Raw genomic sequence first — 26,969 nt, 5'->3', positions numbered from 1 at the left:
ATGTTGAAATAACGTTGAAATAATTTATTTTTCAGGGGCGGATCTAGAGAGGGGCAAAGGGGGATTGTAGTCCCCCCTCTGTTTCAGAACGTTAGTCATGTTCTTGAAGTGGAATAGAAAGCGTATTTTAAAATATTTTTTTCTAAGTTCTTGGATCTGTAGTGTCATTCGCAAAACTCGGTCAAGCCCCCCCTCCCCCCTTATATTTTTGGCTGGATCCGCCCCTGTTTTTTGGGTTTTCAAAGCCGCTACTATTCGCTACTAAATGGTCCAGGTTTGTGAGAGGAGACATTATTAGTAGGTTTATACTAAATAGCTAGCGTGCACTCTATTATGTTAACAGCGAATGTTCTTTTTTACAAGAAAATAAAAACATGCCACGGAAAACCACATCCCGCTATTTTTCGCTAAACCACCCGTGTTAAATTTTAAGCAACCTCATCTGGTTGGTCCATTTGTAGACACTATTTATATTCGCAAAATTCATCAGGTGTAAAGCTACTTTGAAAAAATCTTTGATCTTATTTGAAAAATACCCCGATAATCCCAGGTACTTAGGAGGTCATATTGATGGTTTTTATTGAAGTTTGATGGATCATCATAGTTTTTTTGGTTGTAAAAAAAGGAGTTAAAATGTTCTTTGGCGGTAAATTGCCGCAAGGTGTTGTGGGTGAGGCGCAAGTCGACGTGGCCATAGTGTGACGTCACATAACGCATGCGTAGTGGCTGGCTCATGAATAAATGAGGGTATGACATCATAAACAGAATCAAGAAAGAAAGAAAGACAGGATTAAAACCTAGCAAAATGTCTTACGCATATCTTTTTAAATATATTATTATTGGAGACACAGGTCAGTTGAACGTATGGGAAAAGTATCCATCTACGTGTGTTGAGATTTGAAGGGATTTTGAAGCAGTTTTGAGAGAAAGACGAAGGATTTGCTACACGACGCCATTTTTATTCGTCAGATTATTTGTTCACTGGTACTGATTTTCTTTTATATTTCTTATCCAGGAGTTGGAAAATCATGTCTTTTACTTCAATTTACCGACAAGCGTTTTCAACCAGTACACGATCTTACTATAGGTACGTTAGAAGACGTCGAATTTAGTATGTTCCTGACATTTTTGATCCCTTGCGAGTCTCATTTGTAAGGTGCTGTGGATCAGTTCTGTGGACCAAAGGTTCTTTTAAAGATCAAAGATTTAGATATCCTATCAATCCCAGTGTTTATAAAACCCTCTTAATCCTTTCCTTTCTCTCAACAGGAGTAGAATTTGGGGCCAGAATGATTACAATTGATGGAAAACAAATCAAGTTGCAAATTTGGGATACGGTAGGCAGATTTTCTACCTATAGAGATCTTAAAACTTCACTCAAAATTGCTGGAATTTTCTTTCTTTGAATGTCACTGGGATATCTCTAAGTATGAATATATTCAAATAGATTAATTCTAAACCAGGAGTTACCGTAGTACAAAGCATTTCGATGCTTCATATAAAGGATCTTGCTCGCCGCTTGAACCATCTGCTTCAAGGAATTTTCTTCCCTGATTGAATTCATCCATTCAAAGTCCACAATTGTCCCATAATATCAAAATTTACCAACCCTCACGGGTTATTATCCTCAAATTTCGCCCACATCAGATATTTTTAACTGCAAAATAATGAAATAATTACTATTTTCCGAAATCACATCACGAAATTTTTTCGATCTGTCAATTTGAGCGATATCAAAGACAACAACATTGATCATCTTGGAATAATGAACTCAATTACTCACAGAAAATGAGAAAATAAACTTAAAATTTCCTTCCACAAAAACGCTAAAAAATTATTCTTTTGCATGAAAAATATATTTCATGGTAACTGACTGTGAGAATAACAAAATATTTTCACATTGTTTTAAATTTTATTTTTTCATATTTTAGCTTGTGGGTCTATATAATATTTCCCACAAAAGAAAAAAAAAAATTCTATTGTACTGTGAAAAATAATTATTTCATGCTACTTAAATTTCATGAGAGTTTCATTCCTATTGTTTGAGTTTTGAATTTTTTTAACGTTTCGTTTTCTCTTTCCAATAAAATACTAAATTTGGATAAAAATGACAAAGAAAAAAAAAAAAACCTAATACACGATTTGGCAGGAATTGCAAGATTCCTCCTATACTTTTATTTTATAACTCAAGATCCAACTGATAAATTTAGAGAAAAAGATCTCAAGAACTCTGGATTATGTAACCTTTTAGCACCAAGTTTAATATCCTTTAGTTATATTTTTAATTTTGAGAGATATTTAAAATATTTGGAGTTTGTTTTGGTTTTTGTCAGGTGTTTTGAAGGCCTGGCATAAATGATTTAGGTGAACTACAAGAGAAAGGTCAGCTCAGGAGGCCTTTGTTCTTGTCATCACAAACCCTTACAATGAAATTCCATATTAAGTCTTAACTATAGTTAAATTTTCCATTCAAAGTTCCCAAAATACTTCTTACTCTATTGTTTAATGATTAAGTGTGTATTATGAAATTAGCAGCTGTTTTTTGTGATTTCTAAAATTTATTCAAAATTGCAATAAAAAATAAAAAATATTTTGCAAAAACTGATATTATATATCTATATTTTGTGTGCTGCTTTTACCATTATCCAAACCAGTTTCGATAACTGAAATATAATTTTTCACTCCACATGATGATCAACCAAGGACTTGAAGGCTTTGAATTCTTGTTATAAATTTCAATGCAGGAGGGAAAAAATCTACTCCAACTCCTTAAATGCCTGATATATTAATAGTTATAACTGTTGATTTAAGGCTGGTCAAGAATCCTTCCGATCTATTACAAGGTCATACTACCGAGGTGCTGCAGGTGCACTTCTTGTCTATGACATCACACGACGAGACACATTCAACCATCTAACAACATGGCTAGAAGATGCCCGTCAACATTCAAGTTCAAATATGGTTATCATGCTTATTGGAAATAAGAGGTTAGAGCTATGGAGCAGCTTCCTAGTACACTCTAGTACTATCTTTATAGGAATTAAGGAATTTGACATTAATAACTATACCTCTGTATAGGGAAGACATATTGAGTTTATATGTTGGGTCCATAATAAAACTTATCATTGCTAATCATAATTGAGTGCAACTGAATGGGGTTGAACTGAAAGCATGTGAAGGCGCTTCTGGCAGCCACTATACAGCCTATGTATGACCCCAGAGCACAGCTATAACCAGTTTGTATTAGTTAGGGTTGATTTGAGAGAAGGGAGGGAAAAGGAAGTCAGAAAGAGAACCAACCATCTCAGTTCAAATGGGGCGCCTGGGATTCGAACCCAGACCTCAGAGGTGAGAGGTATGAAGCAAGCATTTTACCACCTAGTTGCCATCCTGGCTCCACATAAAATGTCCAAAGGCTTTATTGAAAAGCACTAGAAAAGAATTAGAGGAAATTGAAAGTTAAATAGATATGGTTTTATTGATCTAGCATTTTTTTGCCATGTAGATATGATTCTGTTATCATGCCTCTTTGTTATTATCAATTGCACACATGCATTGGTATATGTTCCTCAGGAATGTACATTCACTTTTACTCTGGCGATGGCAAACCAAAAAAAGCTTAGGTTTCATTTTTTAAATACATTTAAATGGAGATGAAGGAATTTTCTTACAATATACTCATTTGTTAATATTTTAGTGACCTTGAAGCTAGACGTGATGTCAAGAAGGAAGAGGTAAGAAAGATGAGATAATAAGATGAACCTTATCCTCTGCAGAATTCCTTCTAAGGCACTTTCCATAAACTTGAATCGACTGCTCCAAGCAGAGGGTTTTCAAATGGTATGCATCAGTCCTTATCAGAATTTGGTTGACCAGTTATATAGAACTTGAAGCTTGGATTGGTTGGTTGGACCTCTCAAAAAGCACCCTAAGTTTAAAAGTCATCAAAATATGAGCTTACAAGGATGGTGTTTTCCCTTGCTTGATAACTCTTGATATCATGGTAGAAATAAGTTGTTTTATTGTTCCAGGGAGAAGCATTTGCAAGAGAGCATGGATTAATCTTCATGGAAACGTCTGCTAAGACTGCGGCAAATGTTGAAGAGGTGAATAATGCCTTCTGAATAGAGATGGAAAATTTTAAACTTTCAGTAATGTACTATGTATTTTGCCACAATTATATCATGTTCACTAAAAATACCGTAGAATTAAAGATGCAAAATCACAACACTCTATCTTATACGCCATTCACACCTAAACGTGTTTAGTTAAACTATGTTTTCATTAGGAAAAAAATTGAAAAACTAGAAACCTACAAAATAATGAAACTTTCTAAAATATTGTCAGAGCAAGACAAAGGATAGTTTACATGCATTATTTCACCAAATATTGTGCAGTGTTCGTAGATAGATAGATTTTTTCCAAACCTGTTTAGTTAAACCACTTTAAAACATGTTTAAGCCTTGGTGTGAATGGGGTATTAGCTTTACTATATGTGGAAATTTGGTAATGCACAATTAACAATCCAGTATTCAGAAGATGACTTTTTAGAAGCCTGTACACCTTTATTTTATTCACACTATACACTTTGGGCCAGGTTGTATGAATGGTGGATAGTGCTATCCAATGATTAAATCCTTATCCAGTGGATAAGTTGATGCTGTTATCCATTCAATTTACTGAGTTTAATCAAGAGTTTAAGATATTCAGACATAACAACATCTATAGCACACCTTGACAACATAAAGTTATGACGTCAAAACTATGTTTTTGCGTTCAAACTAATCGAGAAAACTATAGCCGTTCCAAGCTCAACTGAAAAGGGCAGTATCTACTGGATAAGATTTATCCAACATATAGTGCTATTTATCCTTCGTAAAACCAGGCCCTGTTGTCCATTGACTTACATACTTGTGGCATAGGGTCTGTACTGAGCAGTTAGTGGTAATAATTTCTTCTTGTACGAGTCTGTACCAGGCAGTAGCTATCATTTCTTGGCTTGATGAAGCAAATTTATAAAGTATTTTTATTCTTAAAACATTTAAAATGTTTTTTTAATGATTTGGCATCATGATCATGTCTTTTTAAATATCTCTTACTAGGCTTTCATCAACACAGCAAAGGAAATTTATCAGAAAATACAAGAGGGTGTGTTTGACATCAACAATGAGGTAATGTTATTCTTTCATTATATATCATATTTTATGAAGGTGAAGTTTGATATCGAGAAAATTAAATTTTTGCTGCTGTAGGAAAACAATGCTACCACTTTAGTGGACAACTTCTACCATGCAGTGGCCATCTTGAATTGCAAGGGGTGGGTCATCCAGGGGCAAATATACAAAGCTATGTTAAAATGATTGACATTAACAGTTCATAACAAGAAAAGTTAACAAGAGATGAATTAAAAAATGGACACCTGAACAAAATTCTGAAAGATCTTGGGGCCGTCATTTAATCATCTTTGTTTTGTTTTGCCCCCTTTTTGACCCATAATGCCTTGCAGTTCAAGATGGCTGCCATATAGTAGAAGTAGTCCATTAGGCCCAATTCAGACACTGTACTTTAGCTGCTTCAAATCAAATTGCCTATGAGGTGTAGCACTGTTTTTCCTTGAAACTAGTAAAAGTATGTTTACCAAACACCATCTTTTGGCACTAAGCAAAAGAGCTGATATAGTTCTCGGCATTTTCTTCAACATTGCTAGGGGGAGGGGCTGGAGAAATAAAGTTTCTATTGTAATTGAACTTCCTGGGTTGTGTAGGTCACTGATTGTAGCATTGAAGTGACTTATTCTAATTCTTGTCCTTAATCACCAGGCAAATGGAATAAAACTTGGACCTCAACACTCCCCATCCAATCCATCAGTACCCCTTGGTGGTAGTAGATCACAAGACAGTGGTGGATGCTGCTAAATCCCATGTATAGTGTACATCAAAACCCATGTTAACTCAACCTTCAATTTCATCTTGCTCCTGGTGCTGCAGGACAAGATGTGCAGGGATTCTCGGGGGAATCCAGTGAAGGCTAAAAAGCCACTAATGAATTACCTAGTTGTCAATAAATGTGCAATCATTCAATTATGAAAGTTCTAAAAGTGCAAATAATATGTTTATGTGTTGTAATAAAAGGGGGATTCTTCATCAATACTGTAATTATTAACTAATGTAGTATCATATTATATTAATAGTTGATGTACAATACCATAAGCATAGTTGATTGTAGGATACTTACTTAAGGTGTAGCTTTTCATGAAATTGGTTATATGTATCATTTTAGAAACCATTCCTTTACTTGTTGCCTGAAAAACAAATCTGTGTTCAAGTGATAAATTACTATACTCTAAAACAGAGAAATAACAAATCCTATAGTAGATTATTCATTCTATCGAAACTCAAAATACTTCCAAAATACCCTAAGAAATTTTTTCTGATAACACATCCTTTATCCTGATAAAGATAAAGATTACAAACCAGTCTTCGCATTTGAATCTTGCACCATTGGCTTACAGACTTTTAAAAGTAATGTATGCCTGCTGTTTTGATCCAGAACCAATGTTATGAACAAGACTCTAGTCCTTGGCTGTAGTTTATCAAAGGAAATATTATTATAACATTTCATCTACTTGGAGTGCATACTATTCCCATATAGGCCTATCTGTGAAAAAGTTAACTAACAAAATTGTACAAATTAGTTCAAAGTTTTGTAGAACTACAGTCTACTGAAGTTACTAATTTGTGCAATATTAATTTTTGCAATATTCCTTGTAAAGTTTATCATGGATATATGGTATGCACTCTACCTTTCTCTTAAAATATTTTTGTTTACACCTTCCCAGCTTTTTTTAAAAGAATTATCTGGTTTTCTAAGTAGGAGAATTCCTTGGTGTTTTCATAATAGTCATATTTTTGAATGTACAACCTAAGAATTATGCAGAATTATTAATTTCATTAAACATGGGATTTATTTCTAAATTGTGCAAAGTCCATCTAACCATTGAATTGTAAGTTGAGAAATAAAGTTATATTACAGACAGTTATTTCATAGTCTAATGACATTGTCTTGAATCTTACAGTATCAAAAGATCACTATCCTTGTTGTGGATATTGTTTATTTTACATGGGAGATCCATTAAATTGGTATATTCCTAGCCTGTAGGAAGGGGATGGTACCACCTATTCCCATTCTCTCTCATCCTCCATACCACAGCCCCTAATCCCACAAGCCCCACCCTTCAATCTCCCACCTCAGAGATGGACAGTGACCAAGGGAAATAGAGGGACTGCTCACAGTTTAAAGACCACTAGCCTTGTTGTGGGTATTGTGTACATTGGAGATCCATAAATTAGTATATTCCTAGCCTGTGGGATGGGGATGGCCCCACCTGTACCCATTCTCTCTCATCCTCCATACCACAGCCCCTAATCCCACAAGCCCCACCCTCCACCCTCCAATCTCCCACCTCATCTAAACATGAGGTTGATACATCTTATTTTGATCATGTCTTCTATTGCATCTATTTTATGGGCCAGATATATTAACATGTATAAACCTATTCATGGTTTCGACTTGCAACTGTTGCTATGTGTCCCACAATTGAATTCTGATCTGGGATACTACAAATTGTTGCATTTTTTGCAATTTGATAGGTTTATGCACCTAGCATTTTAAAAGCTTCAGGGTTGGGGTGGGGAAGGGTGCAGAGCAGTCAACCCTAGGGGAATTTGACAATTGAAATTTGAAATTTCCAAATATTATTCAAATTTAGCATACTTTAAGGGACAGGTCATTATTACTATTGGGAAGGGGGCTGGTGCAAATAGGGTGTGGTTCACCAAATTTGTGCTTGTGGAGAAGAGTGGGTATCGTATAAATGTATGCAAGAACTCACCAAAATATCAGCCCTATATACCTCCCTTCTCCCCTGGTGGGTCGCAGCAAATGACTGTGAATCCCTGTAGCCTGTTTTACTTTCAAGCTTTAAAAAAATCATTTCTCGTCCCAGTGCATACAGAAAAAATTGAACAGAAGCTTAATTGAAAGACAATTAATTTGAGAATCAGACATTGATTTTTTACTCTCGGCAAAGATCGAAGCTTTTCTGTAAGCATATTTCCAAAGCCTTCGATTTTTAACCATCATCTCATTATAAATTCATGTAAAACTTATGATCCGTTTACTAAATCTACGCTTGGGCTACCTGTGTTCACAAATGCAAGCTACCACGTGAAGTTTAGTTGCTAGCGGACAGAGCTGGACAGAAAGAGCATTTAAAACTTTGGTAGTTTTCCTTCAACATTCGAATTACTTTGCTATCTTTTTCGAAGACTACAGACTCTTGACTTCAGGTAAGAACCAATGAAATCTTTTGCATTTATCATTACTAGTATTAGTGTGAACAGATGGGACAGACTCACTCATCACACGAACATTTTAGCGTCCTGAATGCAAATTTGATTCAGAAAACGTGAAGAGCGAATGTTCTAGTGATGTTTTCTCGATTTTTATTTTTATATTGTTTTTTGGGGGCGGTAGGAGACTTCAAAATGATCCTTTGAACAAGATTGTAGTTTCCGGGTCACTAGGGACACTAGGGCGGTTTCTCATCCTTAACGAGTCCGACTAAGACGCGGGCGGAGATGGTTCGCTGATTTTTTCGAGCAGAGACTGGTATCTACACAGACCAGCATGATGACTTCCGTTCTATATATGATTGACGAGTAGCCTTGAAACACACACTATACGGCGTGATCAGAACGTGACACTCAACTTAGTGTAGTACAACAGCGCTGCCAATTTCTTTTCAGAGGCTTTTTATCGAAAAAAATAACAACAATTATGTTAGCTTTATAATTATCATGAAAATAAAGTTGACTCATCAACCTTTAGATGACTTTAATATTTCCCTTAGCTTTCAACTGACACGCGGTCATCCTCAGCTTTGTAATTGTATATTTTCTAGTTAAGGATACACGGAACACAATTTTCGTCAAAAATATATATTTTTAGAAACCATGCTATATCAAATATAAAAGTAAAATCTTTAATTTTATATAAAAATTATGTTAATATACTTTATGCTCATTGGCGTACTGTGCAGAAACTTGTCAACATTGAGTAAATAAACTTATAATCCCATTAAACTAAACTTGTGTTTTTCTCAAAAGTAGTTTTTGGTAAAATACACATTTTCAGAAGGTTTATTCTCCCTCGGTTTTTGATCAATTACCGTGAAACATGGCATGTGGATTCCTACTATATACTCAAGTTTAAAAATGTGTCTGAGTTTTTTCATTTTCCTTTTCTTTTGTCAGATATTTGCCATTTTCTCAAGAATGCCCTTAAAAACATGTAGTCATAACTTTGGAATTGAATAAAAGATTAAAGAAGCACTAAAAGAAAAAACACAGACGTCACTTTGGTAGAACAACATATGTGTAATAAGATGCAAAAAAAATTTGATCCATTTACGCTAACCAGAGGGAGAACAAACATCTCGCGTCGAACCGTAGCGTTTGCAATCAATGCCTGATTTATCCAAAATGAATTATTTTTGTCCAAAAGTAAAATCGAATATGCAATATTTGAACTTTAAGCTGTTAGAAAATGTATACTTTATTATGGGGAAATTTATATAAACTAAACGCGCTATGAGCGTTCAAAAAACCCGACCCAATTGTGTTCCGTTTATCAAGAGTTGTATAATATTATATACATATGTATATTTAGAGGGCTCCCGTTGATAGCAGTACTTTTGTTACTGAAGGGAATACCCTGCTTAAATAAAGGTTTTCATTCAATTATTGAAAGAAAAATTCACAAAAATGAAAGATGAAATTCAGATTGAAAGGTAAACAACCCATGCTGGTTATTTCTGTCACAACTGAAGTGTTATGTGCAGATGTAAATCCTTATCCTGACAACAAGTTTGTTTTGTAAAAATCGAATTATTTCGATTTTTACACTACCCAGTATTTCCTTTTAATGAAAAATGCAAAAAAGGTTTACAATGTCAATGTCTCTTAGATTTTCCCCTAAGAAGATGATTTGGTCTTTCAATAGCTTCTATGAATCAGAATCAAGCGTAGTATTCACCATGTCCATAAAAACTGAACATTGCAGCAAGTGCCGAAATCAAAGATTTCCTGCGCGAAGCAAAGAAAATTGACAGCTGTATAAAGTCACGCAAGAGGGCACTGAATAAAATAGGTCTATAATTTCATTCAACGCTCATGTAAATAAATTTGAAGCCTGTGAATTTTTCTTTTATCTCTATAAAGCTATCATAATTGTTGTTATTTTTGCTGGTTTTTTTTGATAAAAAGCCTCTGAAAAGAAATTGGCAGTGATGTTGTACTAGAGTACACTAAGTTCAATGTCACCTTCTGATCATGCCATATGTGTGTTTCAAGAAGAGATAACGAGTTAAAAACTAATATGACCTGTGACAGTGTTTCTAATGAAACAGTAATGATAAAAAGGTAAATTATGCACCGTGAAAAGATGAAAAAACTGACGTTTTGGATGCTATAAGTCCTTCATCATATGTGTGTTTCAAGGCTACTTAGATACCAGTCTCTGCTGGAAAAAATCAGTGAACCATCTTTGCCTGCGTCTTAGTCAGACTCTTCCTAATCATAGGGTCAGACTCGTACCCAGTTCCTTCTCTTGTCTTTTTGATCTCGCAGTGCATCCACCGCGCATATTAAAAAAGCATGAGTGACAATCTACTGGGTATGAGTCTTTCATAGGGTTGTAAATCCATGTCTAAGTACATTTTGATCTACTTACACATATTAATTAAATAACATATTCAAATATATTAATTGTATCATCACTCTATAATCCCATATAAGCCACTATTGTATTATTTTCAAATTCTCTTTCCTGTCCAAATTAAAGATTAATTTGGATTGTTTCCATTAGCATTCTTTTGAGGGAAAACTATGACTTATGGAATCAGTCAAGTATAGTTTGGGATGATATACTTAATCTGCAATAGGACTACATGTCTGTCCAATTTGGAAATAATTAAATTCAAAAACTTCCTCTGGCTGCCAAATTGGACTCATCCAATTATTTCCAAATTGGACAGCATGTAGTCCTACTTACCTATACTTATAATACACTTGACAAAATTAATCCATTCTGATTGGACAAGAGGAGTACAATTAAATCCCAAATTGTACTCTGTAGAGTCCCAATTAAGTTGCTAAATTTTGTTGAGTGTACATAATTATAAACAACAAATCTCACAATCTTCTCATGCAATTGGGTCTTATTTTTTATTTAAACTCAAAAATAATGTTTACAAAGCTCTGACCTGGCCCTTGGTTTTTAGACCTTAATTTCTCATCAATTCTTTCTACACGGCAAGCAACGGCCGTTTTTTTGAAGTATTTTTCTTCACTACTCCATTTCTTCACATGTCTGCATCGCAATTCATCATCGGAAATCCTTTAATATTTCGGCTTAGAGTCATCCCTAATTCAAAGATACAAAGATACAAATATATTGCTTCTTGCTTCTTTAGGAGGAAAATTTAATTTTAATCTCAACACACTCTAATCAAATTTATCAGCAGTGTTGTGTTCCTGACCCTTTGACATGGGGTGTAGGGTGAGACAGAGTTCACAAAGTTCAACCACTTTGCAACACATACGTTAAATATACTGCCTTTTTTGCAATCAGAGCAACACACATTGGTGGAAGCTACAAATGATTACATCTTGGCTTAGGTTAGGGCAAGGAATAATACAATATAATGAAATAATTGAAGAACACAAGGATGGTAACCTACTTTTGATCTTAATCCAGACTACAAAACTCCAATTTAGACTCTAAGGTGACTGGGTTACAACTAAAGGTTATCTGAACATGATTCTATGGTTATACTTGATACATTGGGTGCGTGAGTAGCCTTGTAAGGGACTTCATGTTCTATTGCTGTATCACCTGCCCTATGTGGTGAATGAAATATTATTGTCAAATCAATAAAGAAATTCTAAATGTTATATTTGTATGTGAGGGAAATGATAAATAATTTTGAATTCAGTACCCATTTCCCTTTACACTAGTATTGAAAGTGACCTGTGCTTTTTATTTTTTTTTACAGTAAGCAATCCTTTGTTTTTCTTTATTTACAGAGCAATGTCTACAAAACCAATCAAGCTGGTGCTTTGTGGTGGAGGCAATGCAGCTCATGCCTGGGCTGGTATAGCTTCATCTCAACCAGACACTGATGTATGTGTTCTATCCTTGTTCCAAGATGAAGCAGAGAGGTGGTCTAACTCTCTCAAGGAACACGACTTCACTGTGAACCTGTACAGAAAAGGAGAGTACTACAAGAAGCTGAAAGCCAAACCAAGACTGGTTACTAAGAAACCAAAGGAGGCGATTCCCGGATGTGATGTCATTGCCTTCGTGTTGCCAGCCTTTGCACATGAGCAGTACTTAAATGCGATCAAACCACACCTTGAACCAGGCATGATTCTTGTTGGTTTTCCTGGACAATCTGGGTTTGAGTTTCAGGAACGAGCTATTCTAGGAGATATTGCAAAGCAGATTACTCTCATTAACTTTGAATCATTACCATGGGCAACAAGAATTATGGAATTTGGTAAAGATTGTGAAGTACTTGGTACTAAGGATACCATGATGGGTTCTGTGCAGATCGGGTCAGTTACTCCAAGAAGAGATCCATTCACAGTTGTCCAGAAGCTGATTGGTGAAAAGCCAGCCCTAATAACAAAAGGCCATCCTCTTGCAGCCAATCTTATGTCTGTCAATGCATATCTGCACACTAGTCTGACGTACAACGAGTGGTGCACTTGGGACGGTACCCCTCTTGACAAACAACCATTGTTTTATCATGGTGTAACAGAGGGTGCTGCAGCATTGTTAGGCAGCTTATCAGATGAAGTGGTTCAGATAGCAAAAGCTATCCAGGCTCAGAGCCCTGATACTGATATGTCAGAGGTAATTGACATGCACACTTACTATAAAGCCCGCTATCCTGATGACATTGAAGACAAAACCTCTCTGCTATCTTGTATCAGAACCAATGCAGCTTACAAGGGCTTGACACACCCAATGATGGAAACCAAGGAAGGGAAGTTTGTACCCAACTATGCCAACTACCGTTTCCTGACTGAGGACATACCATTTGGGCTTGTGGTGATCAGAGGGATTGCAGAGGTAGTGGGTGTGGCCACACCAAATATTGATAAAGTACTCACTTGGTGTCAGGAGCAGATAAACAAGGGATATCTTGTGGATGGGAAGATCCAAGGAAAAGATGTGAAGGATACAAGAGCACCTCAGAGATATGGATTCACTACTCTGAAGGACATTATTGGACACTAGTAGATAATGACATGAACCATTAATGATACTGGGTCATTGTGGTTGATTTTGAAATGAGGAAATCCTTAGGATATTTGGTATTAATTTGCCATTTTATAGATAATATATGACGATTATCATTTATAGATGTAGAAATACTTGTATGGAACTTGCATTTTGTTATGGCCATGCTGTTCTTAGATGGTATATAAAGAGTAGTGAATAAAAATATTATTTTGGATAATTATATAAATTAATATCGAACTCCCCCCCCCTCTTCCTCCTAGAACCACCCCTTGATCTGTACCTCTTGTAGTAAAGATTCGATTAACGAACCAAGTTTGGAAAAATATGTGCTATGAAGTTGGGAGGGGTAGGGTAATGTCAAACGATGTAAACAACAAAAGCAAGCAGCACGAGATGAGACAACAATATTTAGAATTAAATACACGTTCCAATAATTAGAGTGGGAAGCCTGTGGATGGATGTTAGCCGTCATACAGTGTGCAAGATGTTTCAAGATGCGGGTACCTTACGAGTGTCGACGCGCAGTGTCCCGTGGGATGAATGGATGAGCACCAAGGCTTACCTTATGAAGTGAAGAATTGCGGTGTGTTTAAGGTATGTCCATGGAGTAATGTACATTCTATTTGTATTCGATTGAGTTTACCAATGACAAGCGCACTTTTGATTAACACAATACCATGGTCTCTTGATTCTCAAAAGCGAAAAATCATCACGCTAACAGTAAACAGTTATACTTCCTGCTGATTAACGATGCAGTGCATTTCTTTGATCGGCGAGTTTCCTTCCCTAGAGGAATGTGAGGTTTATATCTTTGGTCACATCTTCTTGGAGGAATAGATGATGGATGGGATTGGTAAAATGGATGAATTGATGGGACGAATCGTTTTAATGATGTGATAAATGGATTGGAGGAATGAAAACTATAACATCGGTGAACAGATGGAGGAACAAATACATGATCGATGGATGAAAGTGGTCTCATTTAGGAACTTTATAAATACGATGAATGGTTAACTGGGGTTTCAACCGGACAGGTTTTCAGCGGGGTTTTCAGTCGTCTGATGGTAAAAGCTGTTTTTTAAACTAATGTTATTGTGGCTAATATCTACTTTTTATAGTAAACCTAATGACAAAAGCAGATGTTAAACGTCTATTTGAAGGTAGACCGCACTATGTAATCAGAGCCAAACTGACCAAGAAACTTGTACTTCAGGTTTTTCGCATCAAAGCAACTATTATTTTACATTGTAAAACAAAATTCGAAATACCTTTTTACTTGATCCACGCAAATAATCAGATTCCTGCAATAAATGTGTACGGGGAAATAAGCTTGCAGGGCTTAAAGTGCCACTAGCAATTTCCATACATTATAGGAATGATCAATGCTCTTTTTTTGCTGTTTTAGTAATCTTAGCAAATAATGCATTTTTTTATTTCCTGGTCGTGCATGCCTCACATATGAAAACTGAAGTTGACTAACAAATTGTACAAATTAGGGCCAAGTATCGTAGGTTTACGGTTTAGAGTACATACTATACTTTGCCGACAAATTAGATTAAAGTTTAGTAGACCTCAGTAGTTCGTAGACCTACAAAAATTTGCAATAATTTCAGTTTTGTTAACTTTTCACAGATAGTTTATATGGTGAGTGCACTCTTCTGAACTTACTACTGAGACCTTACTAATTTTTTATGCAAATTTGTGCAATTTTGACCAAAGTTTTTCACGAATATATGGTACGCATTCTGAACTTATTGACGGAAGTTCATTAAACATTTCCTTTGCATTTTGCTGTTTACTACATCATATCATTAATCTACGTGGTTTCTACCGTATGCCAAGTGGTTTAACCTGCGCTATTTATTATATATGATGTCTGGCTTCTTTTGAGTCGATCCCCTGCGCATCACACGCCTTTTCCTTACAGGTTTGTCAATCTTCTCTCTGTGTATTTCTCGGTTCTTTGAGGAACCTTTTAGAATCTCGCCTGGTAGAGGAATGGGGTGTAAAGCTGCACTGCTCGTAGCAGTGGGTCTTGTTATGATCTTTTGCGCTGTACAAGCAAATGATGTGCAGCAACAAAACGCGAAGCGAAAGATGGTCAATCCAACGAACACGCCAAAAACTCTGTCTGATGTGGTAAACATGTTGAGGAATTTAGAGAAAAGGTATCGTATTCAAAAAGACATTGGAAATAGAGTGAACTAAGGCATTTAACCCGTGAAATCAAAAATGCTAGTCACAGTAGTCAACGTGTTATAGTCAAATCGACACAAAAGAAAACAATGGAATTAGGGTCTACTAAAGTGTATTAGTCTAATATCTATTTCACGGGTTTAGTGACTTCACTCTAGTCAAATAGACACGAAAGAAAACAGTGTATTAATCTAATATCTATTGCACGGGTCTAATGATTTCTCGTACTGGAAAGAAAACTAATTATGGGTTCCACCTATCATGAAACATTAAAAATACTTTGGCTAGCATAGCATAGTTCGATAACAAGGATAAACAGGATCTAGTATTTCAACAGTATTTATTTGCTTAACACGGTGTGCAGTCCCTTGTGCGACCTAGCTCGACCTGTTAAATATGGACTTTTAAAAAATAGAAAAAGAGTGCTTTCAATCTTTATAAGTTCACAATTTGTTGGATCATAGTCTATTGCTTTGGAGATATATCTATCGCAATATCTATTACAAGGCTACACGAAATCAGTGCTTATGATGTCATTTTATTGCATTTCAGATCCATTCGACAGTTTGAATCAAAACGTTCTTTGCTGCTTCGAGGTAAGTTGTAAATATAGACTTTACTTCCTACTTCATATTTGTGATGATAATTTGTTTGAAGTAAGGCCGGTTTTTGTACTCTAGGCCGTAGAGGTGGTCGCGATGGTTCACCAAGAAAACCAGGTGGGTATGTAACGTTCAACTTTCAAAGATGTTGCGCCCGAACACTGCGCGGGCGTGTGCGCCCAGATCCACTAGTATCCCAGAATGCATTGCGAGTGAGATTGACATTTTGAATTTAAACAGCTAAAATGAATATTTTCGAAATTGAAAAATCAATTAAGCAAAGTGTATGTCATGCCTTTAAGCGATATATACTTCTAAATTCTTCATGAGATTTTAACGATAGCCATCAAAACACTGAGAAGTACTTCACTTTTGGAGGAGTAATAGACCTCTTCGGCTCTGACGTAATGTTGTCCCATTTCAGACCACATGTCATTACCTAGAGTATCATTTCTTTGTTTAAGGTTTGCGCTCGGTTGCACATGAGAAGACACATGAATATGGATACAACTCAAACAAAGAACTTATTCTCAAGGGAATGACACGTGGTCTTAAATGGGACAACATTACGCCCGAGCCGAGGAGGTGTATTTCAGGTTCAGTACAGATCCTACAACTGGCTACTTTCATTTGCTAAATTAGTCCAACCGGTATTCATTAAATGCTAAAGCAACACCTTAGTGTTAGTAATATTAGTGGTAGAAGTATCATTACAAAAATATCCAAATAAACCGTTTAAATCCAAAGAAAACAATAACAAGCGTGCAAAGGCACTTGGGATACTAGTGGATCGTCCTCTGGTGTGCGCCCTCAAATGCCTTTTATTGCACCGTAACACATTCAACAATATCAGAAAAAAGTAGAACATAAAAACTGTTCCACTTATCTTTTATTTCAAACATTCATACTATAATTTTATTATCTTTTGCATTGTTGTTTAGTCAAAGATCGACGCTATAGACGAGAGGCTTTACCAGGTTAGTAAAAGAATCGTTGAATATGTATAGGCAATAGGATTACACGTCAAATTTGGAAAATGATTGGATGAATAATTCCGAGGACTGTCAAATATGAACTACACAATTTTGAAGGGTAGCTAGATTTACACAGAGTAATTTTTACCTAGGCCCTTCACGTAGATCGAATTAGAATTTAGAAGTTGGTTTTTGCGCAAGGAAAACCGCAGAACCTGGAGAAAAACCCTCGAAGCACAGGAAAGAACCAATAAATAACTCTACTCACATAAGACGAGTCTGAGGATCGAACCTGGATCGCGTCAGTCATGAGAGTTGAGCACCCTCAACGCTATACGCCACCCATGCTTCGCAGATCGTGAACGACGCCGTAGAGCAATCTTTTTTAAGAGGAAATTAATTCCAGACAAAAATTAAAGTTGGCAAAATATTACACATTTCAAGGGTGAAATTTTAAAAAAAACCATAGGTGCTCATATCGGATTATGAAACGATAAAATAATTATAAATAATTTATTAAATAAGAATTCAACAATGGATTCCAAGGAGTGACTCTTCTTTCACTGGATTCCCCCCACTTTAGAAACGAACAGGAGACTGGGGCGAGTTTTGAATTGTAATGGTATTAGGAAAAACTTTTGTCATTTGAGAAAGCATCTCAGTATAAGCCTTTTCAAAGTTTAAGAATCGATTCCACTGCGCATGCGATTTTATCCCGAATTTCTCAACTTCCTTTGTCTAAACCTTTTGTTCTTAATTAAACAAAAGAAGGTGAGAAATTCGGGATAAAATCGCATGCGCAGTGGAATCGATTCTTAAACTATGAAAAGGCTTATTAGATAGCAAGTCTTACGAATTTGAACATTAAATTGGACGAAAAGAACCAGAATTATAATGGTTTTTTTAAAGTGTCAAAAATTATCAAAGAATACATAGTATTCTTCGAAATTTATATTTTTGTAGGCTTCTAACTCTGGTATTAAAACGCAGACTTATTCAGTAATATTGAGATCCTTTGTCAGGTCATATATAGTAATCACCGCAATTTTAACCGTAGTTATCTAAGTGGAAACTGTGATTTTTTAACCTTTTTAGGTTTTGATTTGCGACTTGTTGGTGGAACTCGTAATAACAGTGGTCGTCTTGAAATAAGAGTCAAGGGGCAATGGGGCACAGTTTGTGACAAGGGCTGGGATATCAATGCTTCGAATGTCGCTTGTAGAATGCTTGGATTTGCAAGAGCCCTGAAATTCCAAAAGTTTCAACCGGGAAACACAGCACAACCTATTTGGCTTCAAAACATATCATGTGTTGGCTGCGAAAGGTCTCTTGAAGATTGTTATCATCCTGTGTGGGGTTCAAAATCTACCTGCGACCACAGTAATGACATTGGATTAGTTTGTCTCCCAGACGGTAACTAGACTTTTCGACTCTTATTCTTGAGGTTGCGGGGCACCTGAGCCATGAAGACAATAAAACAATAGCTGAGAACAATGAGTTTGAAGCTAAACAATTCACAATTTACCATACATCGGTTCACTGCTCAAACACAAAGCGCTCAAGCGAGGCGCCAAGGTACTTAATTTCAAAGGATTATTCAAATTTGAACCTTGCAACTTCGACTGAATGCTTAGTGTTTGACCAGTGAACCGATGTATGGAAAATGGCGAATACCCTGCAATACAATAACCCTAACCCAAAATACAATACATCCTGCAACACCCGACTTTTTGTGTTTACTTCGTATACAGTAAAAAATATTTGTCATAAAACAGGGGATTTGGCTCAAATTTTGGTGCACTTTTCCTTCAATATCAGCAACCTATGAATCGAAATCCTGAAAATACTGCAAATATTTGCGCTTTTTTTTTTTTTTTTTTTGTCTCCAGGGCCACCAAACCTCTCCGCCAAAGTGATGGCGGATGGAAGAATTGAGATTAGTTACTATGGAGTTAACAGATCCATTTGCTACGATGGCTTTCATGCGAAAGATGCATGGGTAATATGTAGAATGAATGGATATAACGATGTTGCGTACATTACCCAAATCCCTAGTCAAGCAGGAAACCCAAGGACAGAAGAAGTATGGCTTTTAAATATGGCTTGTAAAGGAGACGAGAAGTCCATCAAAGAATGCAGTAATTCCTGGAACTGGGAAAACAAGAATTGTGAAAAAAAAAACAACCTACGAGCTGGTATTGTGTGTAAGACAGGTATGAACAAAGACCTTTGATTTCTAGATTTAAAAATTCCTTTTTCCTTGATGATAATTTTTGACATAATATGTGTTCAGTTAAAGATCCACTAGATGTTGAGTTCCGTCTTGAGGACGTGACCACTGCAGCTCCATATTCTGGACGCCTAACTGTGAAATATTATAGAATCTGGGGAAATATATGTGCTAAGGATTTAAAGCTAGAGGACGCACATGTGATCTGCAAAATGCTAAACTTTACCGGAGCACTGACTATTTCTCATTGGGGTAAACATACTGGTAACTTAAGTTTTGAGCTTGTCAATCACTGCAAAGGAACAGAAACTTCCATGAAAGAGTGCAAAGGTTTAAAGCTAGAACAGGTTAACACATGTGAAGGAGGCAATTACGCCGGGGTTGTTTGCACTCCAAAAATTGTAGGTAAGTTCTGTCATCTGTTTAGCCAGAAAATAGAAAATGGTTAATAGATTCTTTATGCAAACAATTTTGTTTTCCTCTACAGTCACACCAACACCCTTACCTCAGAATGTACGTCTCAGAGGTGGTTCAGACAATGCAAGAGGCCGAGTTGAAGTGAAAAGACACAAAGTTTGGGGAACGGTTTGCAATTCGGGATGGGACATGCGTGAAGCTAATGTAGTATGTCGTATGAGAGGTTTTGATAGCGCAGTTACAGCTTATAAGTCATATGGCGAAGGAACTGGGCCAATATGGATGTCTGGGCTTCGATGCAAAGGAAATGAAAACAATATTGAGAAATGCACTAGTGATGGGCAGGAAAAGACAACTTTATGTAACCATGGCATGGATGCTGGAGTGGTCTGCCGTCGTTATAAAGGTCAGAGACTAGAAAACTTGTTAAAAACCTTCCATGAATGACTTCAGAGTATTAACTTCTCAGTAATCAATTCTATTAACGTTAACACAGGTATAATAACAGTCGATCTGGAAAATCGAACATCAGACTATGATGGCAGAGTGACTCTAAAGGTAAACGGCAGTGCAGGATCAATTTGTGGTAATGGTTGGAACAAAAACGATGCAGATGTCGCTTGTCAAATGAAAGGATTTAAACAAGCTTTAGTACCTATCAGCCATTTTGGAGGAGGACCAGCCAAAATCTGGTTGTCAAACGTACGTTGTAGCAATAGCGACAAATCACTGAAAGATTGTAATCATGATGGATGGATAGACAACTCATGTCCTAAAAATCACCATGCAGGAGTGATATGTGAACGGCCTGGAGGTTTGTCAAACCCCTTTATAGTTCCGACTCAGTCCATCATGGCGCGGCGGAACCGGGAGGCCGGGGGAGCATGTCGGCCCCCCACGACAGCCTGCGCCGCCCCTGCAATAGCGAACCAGCATTGCAGCAGTTTTCAGTTAAATTAAAATCTTGTCCCACAAACAACTATACGCATGCAGTATTTGTTTTAAAGAGTACTACAAGGATTACGAGGAAATTTTATTTTATTTTTTTAGGACAAGAAACAATTGAAGCAATTTATGATTTATATTTTCCGCGATCAGAGTTTTAAATTCTGAGGTATTCTATACGATGGCCGAGGAGGGCCACTTCCGAGATCCGACTTCTGAGTTTGACTCCTTACGGTTATTACTCACAATTGCTGTATAATTCGAAATATTTCTTTATATGTCAACATTGCAACATGTTTTGGTTCCGACTTCCGACTTCCGACTTCCGACTTCCGACTTCCGACTTCCGACTTCCGACTTCCGACTTCCGACTTCCGACTTCCAAGTTCCGACTTCTGAGTTTCGACTCGTACCTAGTCGCTTTTCTTACTCTTTCTGTGTTTTAAACCAGTAAGGATTTATTTAACGATGAAGCTAGTTGTACTCGTGTGGTTCTTTTGAATGAAACCTATCTCATGTGTGTTACCAGCTTACATACCAGCTACGCAAGATGCTGGGTTAAATAACTAATTCGAGCTTACTTCCTTCAAGGTTATTCAAACCACGAGATATTGGGCTTTCTAGCTGCTGTTCACGGTGTTACGGTGGGGCTTCGAACTGTAAAACGTTGGTTACGAAAAATGAATTTTTAAAATAAGCTAAATATCAGTCGATCATTTCCTTTACTTTTGCTCCCCTCCCCACAACGCATACTCGGAACACAAAAGTCGGAAGTCGCGGAAGTCGGAACTTGGAAGTGGCCCTCCTCGGCCATTGTAATGCTAACTAATTTGTTGAGCTTTTGGGACATAGCAAAGGTAACTAATGAACTATGAATACTGTGATTCGTCTTTTATGTCTCAAGGTATTGATTTCTTTTGTTTTATCGCAACAGGTAACGACCCAAATTTTGGTATGAGATTGGTTAAAGTACCAGGGACAATCCTAAGTAAAGTTGAAGTCCAGTACTATGGTGTTTGGGGAGCTGTGTCTGCAAACAACTGGAATCTGGCTGACGCTAATGTTGCGTGCTGGAGCAACAACTCAGCAAAAGCATCAATAGCAGGAAGTGTTATAAACGACGAAAAACTTCCCATTTTGATAGATAATCTTGATTGCCGAGGAAGCGAGAATTCAATAGAAGATTGTGGTTTTGAATGGGGTATCTCTGGTGCTAAACAATTCATATTAGCTGCAGTTGGATGCACCAAAGTGTATGGTAAATAAAAATATCGATAGTTTCTTGATTGCATATCCTTAAATGTAAATTGAGATCTAATCTTTCTTATATCCATTTACAAACAGACTTTTACAATGAAATGACAGCGACAATAGGATCTGTACAGAATACAGGACTTGGACAAGTGGAAATACGATACAAAACTAAAGACTATGCTGTTTGTGGTGATGACAGATGGGACATAAGAGATGCCGATGTGATCTGCAGGATGAACAATTTTAGATACGGCGCAATGGCAGCAATTAGAAAATACCCAATTGATCCAAAGAAGCCATTCCTTACAGGATTTGAATGTCGTGGTATTGAAACTGTATTAGGCGAGTGTTTCCGTGTTCAATCTTCGACTTGTCCAGGAAACTTCATCGCAGGTGTTATGTGTAAACCAAATACAGGTAATGAATATAGAACCATTTGTAAGGTAGGCACGTGAAATATTTGATTAAAATATTTCCTTTGTGTTTCAAGGTGTACGGTCAGAAATGAAACTGCGCTTAGCAAAGGAAGGACGTGTAGAGGTATCATATGGTGATAAATGGGGTACAATATGCAATGACGGTAACAGTCAGCAAAATGCTCGGGTCATATGTCGCATGCTCGGGTATGTCGATTTTGGTGTGTATGGTTCAACGTCCAAAACAAGTGGTCTTATCTCTTGGCTTGGAAACATGCAATGCAAAGGAACTGAAAAATCCATTGAAGATTGCTATCCAAGATGGGGAGAAGCAACTTGTAATGATGACAACATGCTTAGAGTTACTTGCAAGAAAGGTAATATCACTATTATATACACAACTTAATCGTGCCAGTGTTTGTGTTTGATTCCTTAAGGTCCTTATCTTATTTTGGTGAGCATAAGGATGGTGCCTAACCATTTTTTAAACCAAATTTTGCCTTCAAAAGTGTAAAATATAGTTCTGCATCCAAAACCGTTTTTTGGGGGTAAAAATTCTATTATAAAAGATCGTTTTGGACGAAAAAACCGGGTTGTACCCACGCGTTTTAAAAAGTTATGATTTTTTAAATTATTTTTTTGAGGATAAATTGGGTGCTGAAAGCGTGACAAGCGTGACGCGGTGTTACGAAACAGCGTGACCAGCTTTTTTTTTTGGCGTGTTTGCAGTAGGAAAACTGGAGAAAAAGCGATATTTCAAGCCTTCAAAATACCAGAAAACTTATTCAATTCGAAGAACAATAATAAATAATAATTTCCTGTGTAGAAGAAAGGATTTCCTTAAGCAAATGGTACGGTATGTAAAAGTATTTTTTGAAGTCGGAAAAAGGACGGCTTTTCATGACTGTTTAACGGCTGTCGTGCATGCAAAGCAAGAACCAGGCAAAAACTTTCGTAAAATACAAACCTACCAGGGGCGTAACCAGGGATCTTGCAGGAGAGGTGCACAGGCAATGATTTGCAGAACCAAAAAAAAAGGTAACCAAAAAAAATATAGCAGAATCAGAAAAGGGGGATAATAGGTGACTGATTCTTAAAAATGCTACAATATGCAGATGGAAAGTGGTCTTCATTTAATCAAAAAACATTTACATGCAATTTTAAAGCAAAAGGAGATAGATGAGCGGACCTTAAGCTTTTATGAGAGGGGGGTGCACGTGCACCCTGTGCTCCCCCTGGCTACGGCCCTGCCTACATTCAGTTTAACTTCACGAGTGCAAGAGACAGATATAATAAATCAAAATGATAATTTTCTTTGTCAGTATGCTCTTTGCGTGAACGTCTTTGAATATATTTTTCAGCGAGTGAAAGACGGTTTATGTAAATACGAGATCTTCTAACGACAAAAGTTTTCATTTTATGTAATTGTACTCACAGGAAAAGCTAAATGAATGGCTGATATCTGGGCTAATGTGTGATTCCTTTTCAATTTTCATTTAACTTTAAAACAAACTAAGCTTATCTGTATGGAAATATTGAAAAAGTCATTTTATTATTCACCGATCCGAGGCCATCGAAACTGCCTTTTCTAGAAAGTAAAACCATATGAAGTTTCGCCAAAAACACCTGAATTCTTGAAGATTACTTTGTGATCCATCTTTGACTACATAAATAATAGTTATTGCTGTTGTTCTTGGTCTTAAATTTTTCCGACGTTTTCTAATTCCCCGGTTATTTTTAGCAACTGCGGATGCAGTTTAAATTTCGCCTTACCCTACTCCCGTGCGTCATCAACTTGCGCCCGCGCGTTTTTCCGTTTATTGTTTACTGATCTCTAAAAACCGAAACGGAAATAGCGCCGCGCGCAAGCTGATGACGCACAGGAGTAGGGTAAGGCGAAATTTAAACTGCATCCGCGGTTACTAAAAATAACCGGGGAATTTACAGGACGCGCCCGATATTAAGAAGTTTCCCTCTCTGATTTATGCTCTCTTTCTTATATCTATTCCTCCCCGCTGATCAATTAATTAATTTTGATACATAGTGGAATGAAACTGATACTGAACTGATGGAGTGTTTTCATTTTGCAGCTGATGCTCCTCACTTCCAAATCCTCGGGAACGATGATATTACTGAATCAACTGTCAAAATCCACTTTCAGGACGTTGGATCCATTTTAGGCTTAAAAGCGTTTGTATCAAAACAAAAACCATCTTATACACTCAACATCATATTTGACAAAAATAGGTATAGTTAATCTTTTTTTGTTTGTTTGTTTGTAGCATCTATCAAATTGCTGTTGAAAGGAGGCCATATGAAGAGCGTCTCCAATCCTTTAATACTCAACAAAAGCCCTTCGTATTTAAGATAGTAAATTACACTACAAGTGCTAACATCAAAAGCGATTCTTACATTACCGCTGAAATAGATAGTTCATATCTACTCAAGAACAACTTTACCATTGGTGACCCCAGTTTTACCCACGGAAATGATGGGTTTACTAATGAGCCGCTTCAACCAGAGACACCATACAGAGTGTATGTAAGGATTGCAACTGTATCTTATGATAAGGTCTGTACTTTAACTATACTTCCTTATCTCATGTATAAAAAGCACTGTTGTAACATTCAAATAACTCTTTGTTGCAATTGATGTAGAATTTTACCTTTTTCTTATTGAAGGCAAGGATTTATGGCGATTATTCTTACGTGGCCTTCAAAACAAACAAGTCTTTCTTAAAGGTAAGAAGTGAATTGATAACTTGGGTTATCTTTAAGATGGGAAACGGGAAACGGGAAACGGGAAACGGGAAACGGGAAACGGGAAACGGGAAACGGGAAACGGAAAACGGGAAAATATAGTTCTCTCAATATTGTAAATAGATTTTATTAATTAAATAGTCAGTTGAAATATTGTTTTTGATGAGTTTTAGGGCCCGTTCGCACTAGGCTAAATTTATGTTTGCTTTGCAAAAATATCTGTGAACATCGGCCATTTCCTAGTGCGACCGCAATTTTTTTATCTTACCAAAATTTGTCTCGCTTTACCAAACTTCAAAAACGCCGTCGGCCTGCTTCGAAGCAGGACAAAATTTTGTCAAACGTCAAAACTGTCAGATTTCTTGATCCTTAACAGAATCATATGCTTTTGGCGCAAAATCAATTCAGGTGAGTGAAGGCCCAATATTGGTCAAGAAAATAACTATTCGAACCGCCACAAACCTATAGGCAAATGTTGTATTTTCCAATACGGCTGAAATCTTCGTCGCAGTCTTCCCTTATTTATTCGGAACACAATTTGATTTTGAAATTGCTGGACTCTCAAAAGACAAAGCAGCATTATAAGTTGTTGCTGCATGTAAATCAGATTTTGCAAAGTAGCGAGGAAGAAAGATATAGAGAATTTTGTCAAAGCCAATTTTTGTTATGAATCAAAATGACACGGAGAGTTTTTGTCGGTCTAGCACGAACGGGTCCTTAGCCCAGATCGTAAATGTTAAAGACTTCTTCTACCTCTAACCTTATGACCACGCATCAGGAACGCAGGGGTGAAATGCTGTCGCTGACGGAGCCAAGAAACATTTTACCACTAGGTTCCTGAATATATTTTCCCGTTGCCCGTTGCCCGTTGCCCGTTGCCCGTTGCCCGTTGCCCGTTGCCCGTTGCCCGTTGCCCGTTGCCCGTTGCCCGTTGCCCGTTGCCCGTTGCCCGTTGCCCGTTGCCCGTTGCCCGTTGCCCGTTGCCCGTTGCCCGTTGCCCGTTGCCCGTTGCCCGTTGCCCGTTGCCCGTTCCCTATTTTAAAGATAGCCGATAACTTGTCTCAGTAATTCTTCCGGTTTTGCCGTTCTAAAAGCATCAAACGCATCTTTTGTTTAATCTATAGGTCGTCAAGCTGAAAAACTCGTCTTTGGTAACTCGTACACGGGTATGTCCTATCAAAAGATTCAAATGCTTAATTATACACGATTAATTGCCATCATATTTTTAACCCACAGATTGCTTGTAGACTGCAAGAAAAAAACGAGATTCCTTTGTGCGTTGAAATCAGTTGTTGAACAGATGATTCCCGAATGAGCCGCAATTAATCTGAAAAGCGTAGTTTCTCCTAAACAAGTATAGAAAATTGCGTGCTTTGTTCTTTTTTCATTAACAGAATAAGATAAAGTAGAATCTAATAGGAGTTTGAACCAGCTAGGGAAATAGCGCTGTAAACAGTGCTATTACAGGCTAGTACATCTGGTGTCTCTGAAGGTAAACACAGGGACCCCAGTATAATGTCGCTACTCATTCACAATCTACTTGTTTACTCCACATTTCTTCGACTTTCGCAATATTGGTTGCCATTCATTAAATTATTAGTTAAAATATAACCAAAAGGAAAACTATTGAAATTCACAATTGAATTAATTATGGTACTTAAAATAATGAGGGTATAAAATGAAGGTGTACTTTTGTAAGCATAATGGTTGTTAATATCGTTTTAATAAGTCTCATTAATAAACATAACAATGGAAGGGAGAATAGGAACTTTTTTCATAGAGCAAGGCAATGAGCCAATTCATAG

The 26,969-nt window shown here is 36.9% G+C and overlaps 2 protein-coding genes, 1 long non-coding RNA gene and 1 pseudogene across 4 annotated transcripts; 3 read left to right on the top strand and 1 right to left on the bottom strand.

The window, feature by feature from the left end:
• The first annotated feature begins 724 nt into the window (after positions 1-724).
• Positions 725-6,147, top strand: LOC116298756 (ras-related protein Rab-2). Its single transcript, XM_031707300.1, has 8 exons — positions 725-851; positions 1,016-1,087; positions 1,270-1,337; positions 2,812-2,987; positions 3,698-3,734; positions 4,032-4,106; positions 5,103-5,171; positions 5,820-6,147. The coding sequence occupies exons 1-8, from the start codon at positions 806-808 to the stop codon at positions 5,913-5,915; spliced, it is 639 nt and encodes a 212-aa protein (XP_031563160.1). The 5' UTR covers positions 725-805; the 3' UTR covers positions 5,916-6,147.
• Positions 6,148-8,218: 2,071 nt separating this feature from the next.
• LOC116298754 (tauropine dehydrogenase pseudogene) lies at positions 8,219-13,588 on the top strand (annotated as a pseudogene). The gene is made up of 2 exons (XR_016120597.1): positions 8,219-8,348; positions 12,147-13,588. The product of XR_016120597.1 is annotated as a tauropine dehydrogenase pseudogene (transcript).
• On the bottom strand, positions 11,261-14,255 carry LOC148909422 (uncharacterized). Its single transcript, XR_016120598.1, has 2 exons — positions 13,934-14,255; positions 11,261-11,484 (listed from the first exon to the last, which is right to left on the bottom strand). It is a non-coding gene; the product is annotated as an uncharacterized LOC148909422 (long non-coding RNA).
• A 1,023-nt stretch (positions 14,256-15,278) lies between these two features.
• Positions 15,279-26,926, top strand: LOC116298749 (scavenger receptor cysteine-rich type 1 protein M130-like). The gene is made up of 17 exons (XM_089034127.1): positions 15,279-15,539; positions 16,120-16,163; positions 16,248-16,286; positions 17,111-17,146; positions 18,239-18,556; positions 19,033-19,356; positions 19,437-19,778; positions 19,861-20,196; positions 20,287-20,604; positions 21,670-21,993; positions 22,080-22,406; positions 22,480-22,782; positions 24,496-24,595; positions 24,688-24,976; positions 25,087-25,146; positions 26,289-26,330; positions 26,401-26,926. The coding sequence occupies exons 1-17, from the start codon at positions 15,370-15,372 to the stop codon at positions 26,458-26,460; spliced, it is 3,432 nt and encodes a 1,143-aa protein (XP_088890253.1). The 5' UTR covers positions 15,279-15,369; the 3' UTR covers positions 26,461-26,926.
• Positions 26,927-26,969: the final 43 nt, after the last annotated feature.

This window comes from Actinia tenebrosa, unplaced genomic scaffold (assembly GCF_029948245.1).
Source record: "Actinia tenebrosa isolate PJP-AT-01 unplaced genomic scaffold, QUT_ActTen_1.0 PGA_scaffold2__45_contigs__length_23673736, whole genome shotgun sequence".
NCBI lineage: Eukaryota > Metazoa > Cnidaria > Anthozoa > Actiniaria > Actiniidae > Actinia > Actinia tenebrosa.
The sequence above is the reverse complement of the archived record's forward strand: the minus strand, read 5'-3'. Positions and strand labels throughout refer to the sequence as shown.

What these genes read in the sequence shown, in the direction of transcription:
- LOC116298749 (XM_089034127.1), top strand. Translation starts at nt 15,370, where the DNA reads ATGGGGTGTAAAGCTGCACTGCTCGTAGCAGTGGGTCTTGTTATGATC. An exon ending in ACGTTCTTTGCTGCTTCGAG is followed by an intron (nt 16,164 to 16,247) that starts GTAAGTTGTAAA and finishes TTTGTACTCTAG; the next exon opens with GCCGTAGAGGTGGTCGCGAT. An exon ending in TGGTATTGTGTGTAAGACAG is followed by an intron (nt 19,357 to 19,436) that starts GTATGAACAAAG and finishes ATATGTGTTCAG; the next exon opens with TTAAAGATCCACTAGATGTT.
- LOC116298756 (XM_031707300.1), top strand. Translation starts at nt 806, where the DNA reads ATGTCTTACGCATATCTTTTTAAATATATTATTATTGGAGACACAG. An exon ending in TATTATTATTGGAGACACAG is followed by an intron (nt 852 to 1,015) that starts GTCAGTTGAACG and finishes TTTCTTATCCAG; the next exon opens with GAGTTGGAAAATCATGTCTT. An exon ending in GTGATGTCAAGAAGGAAGAG is followed by an intron (nt 3,735 to 4,031) that starts GTAAGAAAGATG and finishes TTATTGTTCCAG; the next exon opens with GGAGAAGCATTTGCAAGAGA.